Below are 12,116 nucleotides of genomic sequence, written 5' to 3' on the forward strand. Positions count from 1 at the left end.
TGCATGGTGTAGAAATTGCATCACGAGTGCAGGAGCTGCACATGGATACAGGGGGAGGGGTTCTTCTTTGGTGCTGACTTGACAAGGCAATGCAGAGGTAGCGGGATGGAGGGATGGATGGAGGAAGAGACATGGAGACTGCAGAAGCTCTCTCTGACTCACACACAGTCACAGTTCATCACTCCTATGATGTCCTAGCTCCATCGACCCCTCCTCTTTTTGCCTGTCTGAGCCTGCTCTTGCTGGGAGCTGTAGATTGTAATAGGGGATTCTTGGTTCCCTCCCCCCACCACACACACACGCAGGCACACACACACACACACACACACACACACACACACACACACACACACACACACACGCACACACAAACACCACTCCACCATACACACTTAGCCTCAAATTCTCTCACTCTCACGCTCCTGCATATCACAACTGGCTGTAAATCACCCTCTGCTGCATGGCAGAGACCTGGTGCGAGATAAAGAAATGTGTATGAACATACAATTTAGAAATTTCAGTGGCCCTCTTTTGAGAAGTTACTTTTCAGTTAATCAACTGTGAGGGTCTCTTGCTTGAAATTCAAATACGACTTATAATGTATTAAGGCATTTAAAATAAAAGGTGTATTTTCTTAATGTTCTTTACTTGATAGTAGCATAAGTCAAATACATATTGCCATTAGCTGAGCAGTGTCTTCACACCCTCTTGCCTCTTCTCCCCATCACTTCATCCCATTGCTTTTGAAGGGTGAATGCGTTGATATCAAAGAGGAAGCCTGCAGCGGAGCACACCATCAGGGATGCCTGAAAGGGGGTGACCTTAAAACGAAAGAAAAGCAAAAACAATAAAACTATTTAAAACCTTTTATATTTACGGATTAAGTTATTTATATTTTCTTATTAATCTATCTTGTTTCATACATGCCTTGTGTGGCACAGTATTTTAAGAGCGTACTTTGTTTCACTGCGCCCCCCACACCCAGTCGATAATAAGTTTTATCCGTACGGCCAAGTCAGGTGATATTTTCCGCTTCGCCATTTTGTGCTGCTGCGCCGGGTATTTATCTGAAGAGTCGTGACTACCGTTTGCACTGCTAGTTAGGTTGTCAGACGGTTCCTGTTATACCCGGTTTATACGTGCAAGCCTGTGGCCTTCGATAGGTTTCTCTTCGTGAGATTTTTTTTGAGTCAACATCAATAAGTAATTTTGTATATTTAGTTTGTTTTATATTTTGTGAGAAAGAATGTCGTCCGAAAGTCCCGAATACGCTCCGTTCTTCGCAGTGATGGGCGCCTCTGCGGCCATGGTGTTCAGCGGTAATTATCACAAGAAAACCTCATACATTGAAGCTGTTTGTTAGTTACAAAATGTCGCCGTGTGTATTTACTGCCAATCATTTTTTTTTTTGCATTTGTATCGTTCCCGACAGGGTGCCTTGATACTGTGCGTCTCTTGGAGCTTACTCGCTTGCTAACGTTTACGTTGCAATGCTAATCTTGAGCCGTCTCACATATGTTTGGAGACTTAACCGAAAGACCTTGACTTTTGATTTTTCCTAAACTGTCAATGTTTTGTTAGTGTTGTTGTTTTGTTGCCATTATCACTGCTAGCTGCACTGCTTCAACGACGGAACATAATGACCAGTCATTACTAGTTAGCGACGTTAGCAGATGACGACCAACGTAACAAGCGTTAGCCTCGACGTTAGCTTAGTTTGGTTATAGCAGTTCGGTGTGTTTTATCTGAACGCAAAGGACAACGATGAACTTAACACTAACTGATGAGACAATGTAATGTTGGCTCTGCTATTAAAGCTTTTAGTATTGATTAACCGCGTATGGTTTAAAAGTAATGGGTGATACGTTTCGCACAAAATTATTTTACGTATCTTGAAATTGAAGACCATCAGCCAATAAAATGTCGTATTGACGTCGTTGTGAGTAGTGTTTTGATATTCTGCTACACCTTTTTCATCAGTCAAGTAGGTGGTGTCTTATTTAATGCAAGTTATGGAGTTACGGAAATGTCCTTTTCTTCCAACTCTTATAACCACTCAAACGTACAATCAGCTGGTTGACTTCCTTATTGCTCAAGGGAATGGCATAGGTCACATGATGATCACATGATGGGACGTCTGACTTGGAATTCCCATCTGGCCATACCTCTTGTGAAATGTAACTCAAGCCAAAAGTTAGCTGTGAAACCAGTTGAAAGTTATTATGGCTAATATTTTTACAAAAGACAGGTGTAAAACCACTATCAATATTTTGGGTAGAAAATATTAAGTGGCTTAGAAAGTGAACTTTGAAATAAGCTTGTTTTATTATTGGTCATACTTGTTTTATAGATTCTTTACTAGTTTATTATTTGTCTTTTGGGAATCTTAAACACATGCTATTTCATATGCCAATGACATGCTCTCAGCAAAGGCCTACATGGGAGGAGGGTGACTGGTGGGATGGGTGCAGCTCAAATCAGAAATCAACAAGCTAATTGACCGTGTTGCAGAGGACTTGACCCGCTGTAGCTCGAGGCCTTATGGCAAAACTGTCCCGTTTATGGTAGTGAATGGTTCATTAGTAGACATTACCAGAGACTGGCTATAGTATAGATCTTTAAATATAGTCTGACAGCTGATCTTCCAACGGGCTGATATCTTGCTTCATAATCCCCTTTTATTTTTGTCTTAACACATTTAGAAGTAACTTTTTTTTTTATTTCAACATTCATATTTAATATTAATTGTTTTTAACAAATCACATTGGGCTGCACACATTTGAGAAATCTGACCTGATACCCCTGTTTGAGGTGTTAGTGTTGATAGCACAATAAGGCATCACAGATAATAATTTTAAGAGCCCATGATGGAGCTACATAATTTCATTCTGCCCAGCCGTACCAGGAAATGAGAACCAGCTGACTTTTAAAACCAACCCTGATCTCTTCATAGTTCAGGTTTATTATGTAGTGATAGGCGAGGGCAGCATGGCGGTGGTGTCCCATAAGGCCAGCAGTAGTACTAGTCGGTGGTGAAAGAGTGACAGCTGGGGAATTAGCTAATGGGGAGGGGATCATGCTGGCACAAAGAAGGGATGTGGTAGTGGTAAGATTTATGGAGACACATGATTATTTAGACTTAAGTGTTAAGGATTTTCGTGTGTTGTGGAGATTTCATAAGAAGTGTATGTTGTCATCTTGTCCGTTTTGAAGCCTTTAGTTCTTTGATTTTAAAGCAGTTTTTTATGGTCTACTTTATTCTAAAAATGGACTATAAGTTACTAAATGAACATCATGCTGTATTAAAGAATACTTGAAACTAGCGATTGAGACATAAACTCATGTTTAAATGTTTACTGAGGTTATACATGAGTGAGAAGTAGGGCAGCTTTCTCATAGACTTTAATACAATCAGACTTATTTTTGCAACCGGTGCATGCCTTGTGGGCTGGTACAGCAAGTTTTAAGACACTTCTGCATTGGCGTCACTCTGGTTGTACACAAGCTGAAAGTCTTTTGTTGCACTTGACCTCATTGCAATTTGATGTGTTGATCCATCATATGTTTGTTTAAAATATTGATGGAGGCTCAAAAAAAGACACTTCTTTTGTTGTAATTGGCCATTTCTATGATGAGATAAGTTGCTGTGATCTTCTGGTGTTAGGTGATTGTGTTTTAATAGTCATGTGATGGTGACCTGAGGACAGCCATTCACAATGCCTGGCCAACAGGTGACTCTCACAAGGTACCATTATGTTATCAAACTCAAATTATAGCTGTATGTACTGCAGTTTTGTTTCCCCCACTCCTTATTACTATATTATAGTCCATATTTTGCAAAAGCAGTTTAAGATGCATATTTGCTATACGTCTTAACACTGTGCCTCTTGCTCAGCAGCATTTGCCTTTTTCAATTGCCTGTTATGTTTCATATGTATGTTCTCACTGAGATAGCCCAGTAAGAAATCATTTATCACCAAGGAAGTTGTTTTGTTCATTCAGACGCTTGACCTTTAAATCACATTCACATTATCCTTCTCTTTCTATCTCGCACTCTTCAATGAACTGATGCAATTGATGATGACTAACATTCTTTAGACATCCCACGGCTTCTGAGCCCATAGATTTGTCAAAGTCTCACAATTTCTGCATGCAGCCTTATATTTGTACAGGATATGTGCTGCAGCAAGCAAACTGTTTTCCGAGACAGGAAATTGTCAATACAACTCTGACTTGACTGATATTGTCATTCGGAGCACTTTCCTATTTGCCCAGTATTCAGAGTACATCAATCTGCCAGCTATTGCGTGGACATATTGCATGCAGGATCATCCCTAGCTAGAGGCCCATCCTACTCTGACATCACAAGACGTCACAAGGGCATCCCATGCATCAAATATACTGCAGGGAGGAAAAAAGAAATGGGAGGGAGGGGGGAGCTCTTTACCTAAACGGAAAGGATTAGGATCAAAACCCAGATGTTGTGCCTCCACACCACTGCAGAAGGCTCCCTGCCAGACATCAAACCTTTAATCGTTGTGTCACAATGGCAATGTTTGAGGTTTCTAGTGTTTCTTGATGAACTCTATCCTGTCACACCTTGGTGAGGCCATACTTACCAAGAAAGACTGGAGTCGGACGATGAAGTTGCTGATGGTAACATATTGTGCTGGTTGTTAATAAATGACTGAAGGGCTAAAATAATCACCTTTTTTAGGGGATGGCATATGTGTTTCCAGAATATTTTTTTGTTTTTGGAATTTGTTTTTTTACTAATATCTTTTTTCAGTTTTTATATTTAACTACTGAGCTTGGTTGTCTGTACTTTTTTCAAGAGGGAATACATTAGTTTATTTGGGTTGAATTTGAACAATTTGGTCCAGGTGTTTGGCACTTTGACAAAGTCAAATTAAATGATAGTTATTGTTGACGTGTCATTGCTTGAGAAAGCGGTGCTCTGTTTTACTCAAACGCTTCTGTGCAGATAGGCAGGAGTGATTTATCCTTATATTGATAGCATCAGTCTTGTGATGAATCAATATTAAAGGAGTTGGGGCCGTGGCTGGCTGCCATGTACACATTTAGAGATTGGTCCACGTCCTCTTCTTGTCTGCCTCTAGATTAATTTACCAGAAGGCCTCGCAGCTGGTCTTTGAGTTGACAAGAGCCATCTCCAGGCTAGCTAACACATTTTCCCAAGAAATGAGGAAATTGTGCCGGGTTCCTCGGGCTGCATGAACAAGGCTTTCCAAGATTATATCAAGATTTTCACATTTCTTCATGTTGGCTGTAGAGAGGCAAGAAAACTACTTTGCCAGTTCCTTGTTTATACAACAATCGTAAGACAAGATCTTAACAACAATTAAACTAACTTTGCACAATACAGTTGATGTTTTATCCAGTTGCATAAGATTACCTGACTGTTATCAGATATGTTTTATTCACAAATTGCATACAACCATCAACTAACCTTTATATTTACATACCAGCCTATCTGTTGCATAAAACACTGTTTTGGGTTGCAAGTATTGCAAAAGACTCATTAGTCTATTCTGTACACATGATAGCCCTTGTTTTTTTCCTTTATCTGAATCTAGGGTCAGAGGACTGAGGGCGTCTTGGGCTTTACATATCGTATACCTCCTTTAGGCAAATTTGTGATATTGTGCTATGTATCTAATGTACTCGTCTCACCTAAAAGCTATTAAATTCTTTGTTATATAAAATTTTACTCTACGTTTGCTTCTCTATATTTGGCTACATATGCTTTCTAATTTTAGATCAGGGTGATTATTGATGTTTCTCTTTAACTCTCCTCCTGCAGTCAGACTTGGCGAGTGTGACGTAGTTGGCACTATGCTTTCTCCCCAGCGTCACGCTGACGGAGCTGATATGCTGATGAAGCCTTTTTGCCCTCCTTCCCTGTTACATTACAGCGACACTAGCCAGAGTCCTGGTGCCCGTCTTGCACTGAACTGATGCTATCTCTGGAGATGTGGCATCCTGCTTCTCTTAGGATGTCAGCAGTTCCTTGTGTGCTTAACCTAATGGGGCTGTTTCATTCAGAGAGTGATTAACAACTCTGCAGCGGTCTTGCTGGGTCCATTCTGAAATTACCAGGGCTGAAGCAGTTTGAGGAGATGAGCAGCAACATTTGAAAAAGCAGATTTTTATTTGCAGGGAAAAGATCTGTTCTTTCCCGTTTTTGAACACAAGCAAAAATCCCCGGATAGAGACACGTTGGACTTTTAAGGGGAACAGAAACTAACCATATTGTTGAGGGCGAGTTCTTATTTTACTTCTGCTTCATTATTCAGCTGGTTCCTCTGGTTTCTGTCGTCAGTCTCGTAGCCTATTGTCACTTGCAGTGTTTGTTGTCTTGTTTACTTAAATGATCTTTTCTCTCTCTCTTCCTCACTAGCCTTGGGAGCAGCTTATGGCACAGCCAAGAGTGGTACAGGGATCGCCGCCATGTCTGTGATGAGGCCAGAGCTCATCATGAAGTCCATCATCCCAGTGGTCATGGCGGGTATCATAGCCATCTACGGCCTGGTAGTAGCAGTGCTGATTGCCAACAACATCTCAGACAAAGTCACCCTCTACAAGTGAGTTCAGTTGATCATTACTATATGTTCGAGACATGTTGTCTAATTTTCCATTTTTAGTATATTTCTTAACACAACCAGAAACCACAGAGTAGGAAAGGCTTATTCACTCTGCTCTAAAGCAGTAGTAATATGTCTGTCACTTGTTAAAAAGGGAACCAAAACTAATTCATTTTTTTCCTATCAAAATGAGTCTGTGCAACCACCACCCTACTGTACAAAGAACACAGCCAGTGTAGTTACATGACTAGACTTTTAATCTCTTAAAATCTTGAAAGGTAGTAACAGTAAAACAAGGTTATGGTTAGGACTGATTCCTGTTGGGCCAAGCTCAACACCTCATCGGGTAAACATCTGTATGACAAACCAATTGCTCCATGCAGTTGTCACATGCTCTGATCACAGTTTAAATGTTTTAATTGCATAAATTGTAAACCCAGATCCATATCCCTTGTGCTGACAAACACTTGTGCGTGTGTGTGTTTTTAGGAGTTTCCTCCATCTGGGAGCTGGGCTGAGTGTGGGCCTCAGTGGGTTGGCGGCAGGCTTTGCAATTGGCATCGTGGGCGACGCGGGCGTGAGGGGCACAGCTCAGCAGCCGAGGCTTTTTGTGGGCATGATCCTCATCTTGATTTTCGCTGAGGTCTTGGGTCTCTACGGGCTCATTGTTGCCCTCATTCTCTCCACGAAATAAACACCCAGACATCTCTAATACAAGATCTGTCCTTTATGTTGCTGCTGGAGAAAAAGTGTAAAATGGGGAAAAAAATTGTAAAATTTCTGCCACTCAAGATTAAGGAAGTGAAGGCGGAGGGAAAAAAAGGTTTAAAATGGCTACATAAATATGGTCTTATCTCATCAATATGTACAGTTGTCCCAATTTGATAGTCAACTTGTAAATGCGCAACGTAGTGATTTGTCTGTCGTGTGTGTGTCTGCGTGTGCGTGTGTGCGTGTTTCAAAATTGTATGATAAAGATTCCTTTCTTCCCTCCACTTATGCCTCTGGTCATAGAGAGCTGACCAAAGGGCCGAACAGCTTTTTCTCCTCCCATATCAAATTGGGAGTCGACACAATTTCTGCGTTAATCTTGAGGATATATTTGTAAAGAAAAATGTATATGGACCTGTGATTTTTTTTTTTCTTCTCTTTTTTTTCCACTGATTTTATTTATAAGAAATTGTTCATTGAACTGTTTAATTCAGCAAAAGTCTTTAATTCCCCAGGATATATTATACATATATACAAACATATATAAATATCTACATAGATTCAATGCACTGTGGGTTAATTGTGATAAGTGGTTGGAATTCCTCTGGATGTAATTCTTGGTTTAATAATTAAGGATGCCTTTAGTATGTTGCTGGTGAAGTGGGAGTTTTGTGTGTAGCTGTATTCTAATCATTACGCAAACATTCTCAAACATCAGTGTTTTTCCTGTAGTACTGCTGTTTGCATTAAAGGTGTGTGTGTGTGCGCCCCGTGTTGGGTCTCACAAGTGTAATTTCCAAATTCCATCTTCTTCACCCCCCTCCCTTCATCTCTGTATGTCATCTCTTCCACATTCCAGCCATTAGGATCCTGCATGGGTTTCAGTGTTTTGTTGTTGGATATGAAGCTGAGGAGCAGGCTACTTTCAGGAGACTTGATCCAGATCAAAGATGGTTTAGTGACGTATACTTCCTCCAAAAAAGAAAAAATCAAGTTTACATGACAAAACACTTAAGGTATCGTTTGTAGCATCCAGCAAGAATCCAGTGAGATTAGTTTACCTAGTTTCATGGGCTGGTCCAATTTGATCTGGAGCTATTTTTCTGAAAATGGAACTGCTGCTGACGCATTTACTAAAGCGCCAATCTACAATCCTGTATCACCACTGGTATTGAAGTTATCCTGATGTGTCGACATGTGTCACAATCAAATTAAAGAAGATTCCAACTTAGTTTCGACTGGCTTCAAACGCCTAATGTTTTCAGTACTGTATATTTTAGAGTGGCACATTCTAGGTCTTACATAGACAGCAAAATTTACTGTGAAATTGTGTCTGATTGTGCAGTAAAACTGGTGGTGGAGTTGTGGTTTTATAGTAGTCCTATCTTGTGTCACCCTGCGGTGAGAGCCAGAAATCTTCACACTGTTAACGCCTCCAACTGCAGCACTGAAAGATACCGACACACAAAGCCTGCATTGTTCTGGAGGCAGATGGTGATTTTTATTTAAAAGTATAAAACAAGATAATCAGTAAATAGTTTTATATTGTGTTAAACTGTACAGGACAATATGCAACACAGGCATCAGTACACTAATATCTGCACAGTTACTAATATTTCAGCATCATACAAAGCACATTTGCTAACAATGCAGACTTTCACACGTTCCCAGCTCATTCTGTTCGGAGGCTGTTGAGCAGAGTCTGAGAAATGCTGCTGATGGCACTGAAAGTGGCGCTCTCGGGAAAAGACTGTACGAAGTCTTTACCCTCCTCTATGCTGGCGCCCAGCAGAGGATCCAGAGGCACAGCACCTGAAACGAAGAAGATTAATTGTTGATTACTGACCTTAACTGAATCAATTGATAGCACCACTGAAGTCTCTTAGCAACCTTATGCCTGAAGGTAACACTTCCAAATGACACACTAATTGATGAGGGTCAATAGTGAGAACCAAGTGGCTGTTATAGGACATTGACTTGATCACATACCCGCACAGCTAAAGCTACGCTGCACGACAGCTGGCTCGTCACTGTCACAGGGTAACTGAATTAGCTGCATCATTACTCGAGACATTGATCTGCGGACAACCGCAGAGGGAAACCATGAAATGATCTATTCATTAATGAGATGTATTAGGCCATTTATGCATTTTAAACCTGCTGCTTTGAAATCTGGATCGACCATTTTAGCAGCATGGCAGTCACGTAAAATGCCTCCTAAATCATGAATGGGGGTGAGGAGTGGTGTCCAGTCACAGTGCATTGTGACACCATGTGGCTGGAAGCTAACATTACACACATTACCGCCAAGCCATCCGATCTCACCGAGGAACGTTGATCCAGTCAACTTGGCTAACTCTTCACCTCCACCTTTTGAGAATATATTGCTGCATTCCTGAAAAAGAAAGTTTTTCTTTAAATGGATATAATCAACTGACCATGAAAAAAAATAATGGATGTATTTGACTTATTTAGAACACATTTTAATTGGGCCGCTACAGCAATTGAGTTGCAGTTTGGGTGATGATTGCTATAAATACAATTTAATTAGAAAGTATTGGTATTACTGATTTGTATGAAAGTTTACATACTGAGCAGTGTGGACAAACAAATCCACTCATGTTCTCGATGATGCCTAGGATCCGTACGCCTGTCTTTTTACAAAAGGTGATCTCTCTCCTCACGTCCCCCGTGGATACCGCCTGGAGACCAAAAAGAACAATTGTCACTGGCTGTCATACAACTTACAAAATGTGTCTGCTTCGGCTCCAGTAATAAAAAGTCCAGTAATAGGAACTTAATCGCAGCAAATCTGGGTCATACAGACAACGGAGCAACAGCGCCAGTCAGTTTTCTCTTTCACCTCGCTTCAAAACAAAAGGACCATCTATTGTTTGGAGCTCACAGCCAAAGCTCAGTTTGTGAATTTATTCGTCAGTGTGAGTGAGTCTTTTTGCTCCTGTTAAGGACACTAAGTACCTGGGGTGTGGTGACCAAGACGGCGCCGTCCACTCTGTGTTTTTTAAGGTTCTCCAGCACCGCCAAATGTTCGTCTGATGTCCCTGGCGGTGTGTCTACCAGCAGCACATCCAGCTCTCCCCACGCTACATCTGACACAAACTGGGCTATCATAGCTGTGGGACAGGACATACACAGATAGGAAAGCACATTTGTCAAAAGTTGAAACAGTAGCACAGAGGTTTGTGACGAGACAAACAGATCATTTTACAATGATTATTTGTGTGTCATTCTTTTAAAAAACAAAACAATCACATTAAAGCACACTTGTACAGACATTACAGATCTACTAAATAGTGTTACGGCCCAGTAATGGACCAGACCGGTACAATTGGAGACCAGCAGATACCTGTTTTCTTGGGCCCCCTCCAGACCACTGCTTCATCTGGGTCCTCCAGCAGGAAGCCAATGGACATCAGGGCAAGGCTCTTCTGGGCATCAGTGTAGACCGGCACCCATCCCGAGTCACACTGGTGCACGTCAGGCCGGCCCACGCCGAGCATGCGGGGGATGCTGGGCCCACAGAGGTCAACGTCCAGGATGCCGACCTGATGAACAGACTCATGTCAGTCAATTCACTTATTGTGAGCAACATTATTTATATATATAATGTTTAAAGCAATGTCATTGTTCATGCATCATAACCACATACAGTCTTAATAAAGGGTAACAAAGGGTCAACATGCATCGGCACCCAGCTGTGTGCTGCTGCTGCACAGACGCTCAGCTGGTCTTGGAGCTCACCTTCTTGCCAGCATGCCTGAGAGCCAGAGCCAACTCTGTGGTGACGGTGCTCTTGCCCACGCCTCCCTTCCCCGACAGGACCAGCACAACATGCCGGACCTGCGACAGGTTCCCGTCTCATGTGGAAAGGAGAAAGACACTTGTTAAAACACTCAATACTTTATTTAATGAATCTTACGTTTATATCATATATTACGAGACACTAGGTCACGTGAGCCGTCAGTGTCGCAGTTGGGGCAGCACCTTCAACGCAACTGGGTTCAATAATTGGAGCTCATTTTGTAATAGTTCAACATGAGTTAGCAAAGTGTACATGGTTATATAAAACAATAGCGTCTCTGAGGACGAGATGTTGCTTCACTATTGTGACGGAGCTGAATATTTAAAACTTAAGCTGACTTCCACTTAGCATCCGCTAGCCCGATAGAGGAACTATACGTGTAAAACATGTCACGTGTCTGACAGCTGGAGACTCTAAATAACGAGGATACGGCTCGTGTTCAGATGGACGAGCTTCAACTAACCTGAACTTCACCGGGTAACGCAGACCTACCATTATTTTGTTCCATATTTTGGATTTGACTCATGCACGCTGCACAGGGCTCAATTACTTCCGCGCATCGTCACGCGCCAACTCGCAAATCAGACGAGCGCATGTTACGTTTAAGTCCCGCCTCTCTTTGAAGGCCACCAACAGGCTGCCGCTGCGCACCATGGCGCATTCACCGCCACCACTGATGCTCAAAATGTTTGTCAGAGCCTGGGAATAAGGCGATTATTGTGTTTTGCTAGTTGTGAAATGTTTAATATGTCTTTGACGCTTAGCTGAAATGACAATAATCTGTACCAACACCTAAAATAGCTCTTTATGTATTGAATAAAATGATACACTTGGTATACATATTAGTAGTGTATAAAGCACAGGGTATACTATAGTATGTAGTATATACTTGTACTACACTAGAAGTTTGGTGAATGGCTGATAAATAATAGGCTACTAATCATTTTTGTGACCTGGAATAGTGGTTCTCATCAGTA

At 41.5% G+C, this 12,116-nt stretch overlaps 2 protein-coding genes across 2 annotated transcripts; one reads left to right on the forward strand and one right to left on the reverse strand.

Moving 5' to 3' along the window:
- Window positions 1-1,043: 1,043 nt before the first annotated feature.
- atp6v0cb (ATPase H+ transporting V0 subunit cb) lies at window positions 1,044-8,547 on the forward strand. Its single transcript, XM_068583819.1, has 3 exons — window positions 1,044-1,319; window positions 6,422-6,605; window positions 7,095-8,547. Exons 1-3 carry the CDS (start codon window positions 1,247-1,249, stop codon window positions 7,297-7,299), a joined length of 462 nt encoding a protein of 153 aa, XP_068439920.1. The 5' UTR covers window positions 1,044-1,246; the 3' UTR covers window positions 7,300-8,547.
- Window positions 8,548-8,802: 255 nt separating this feature from the next.
- On the reverse strand, window positions 8,803-11,724 carry nubp2 (nucleotide binding protein 2 (MinD homolog, E. coli)). Its single transcript, XM_068583315.1, has 7 exons — window positions 11,632-11,724; window positions 11,079-11,194; window positions 10,684-10,882; window positions 10,296-10,450; window positions 9,908-10,018; window positions 9,642-9,711; window positions 8,803-9,128 (listed from the first exon to the last, which is right to left on the reverse strand). Exons 1-7 carry the CDS (start codon window positions 11,663-11,665, stop codon window positions 8,989-8,991), a joined length of 825 nt encoding a protein of 274 aa, XP_068439416.1. The 5' UTR covers window positions 11,666-11,724; the 3' UTR covers window positions 8,803-8,988.
- Window positions 11,725-12,116: the final 392 nt, after the last annotated feature.

The sequence above is a fragment of the Clinocottus analis genome, unplaced genomic scaffold, assembly GCF_023055335.1.
Source record: "Clinocottus analis isolate CAN_PGR_092001 unplaced genomic scaffold, fCliAna1.0.p SCAF_19, whole genome shotgun sequence".
Classification (NCBI taxonomy): Eukaryota; Metazoa; Chordata; class Actinopteri; order Perciformes; family Cottidae; genus Clinocottus; species Clinocottus analis.

What these genes read in the sequence shown, in the direction of transcription:
- nubp2 (XM_068583315.1), bottom strand. Translation starts at nt 11,665, where the DNA reads ATGAGTCAAATCCAAAATATGGAACAAAATAATG. An exon ending in GAGGGGGCCCAAGAAAACAG is followed by an intron (nt 10,451 to 10,683) that starts GTATCTGCTGGT and finishes CCTGTCCCACAG; the next exon opens with CTATGATAGCCCAGTTTGTG. An exon ending in GACTGGATCAACGTTCCTCG is followed by an intron (nt 9,129 to 9,641) that starts GTGAGATCGGAT and finishes TCTTCGTTTCAG; the next exon opens with GTGCTGTGCCTCTGGATCCT.
- atp6v0cb (XM_068583819.1), top strand. Translation starts at nt 1,247, where the DNA reads ATGTCGTCCGAAAGTCCCGAATACGCTCCGTTCTTCGCAGTGATGGGC. An exon ending in TGCGGCCATGGTGTTCAGCG is followed by an intron (nt 1,320 to 6,421) that starts GTAATTATCACA and finishes CTTCCTCACTAG; the next exon opens with CCTTGGGAGCAGCTTATGGC. An exon ending in GACAAAGTCACCCTCTACAA is followed by an intron (nt 6,606 to 7,094) that starts GTGAGTTCAGTT and finishes GTGTGTTTTTAG; the next exon opens with GAGTTTCCTCCATCTGGGAG.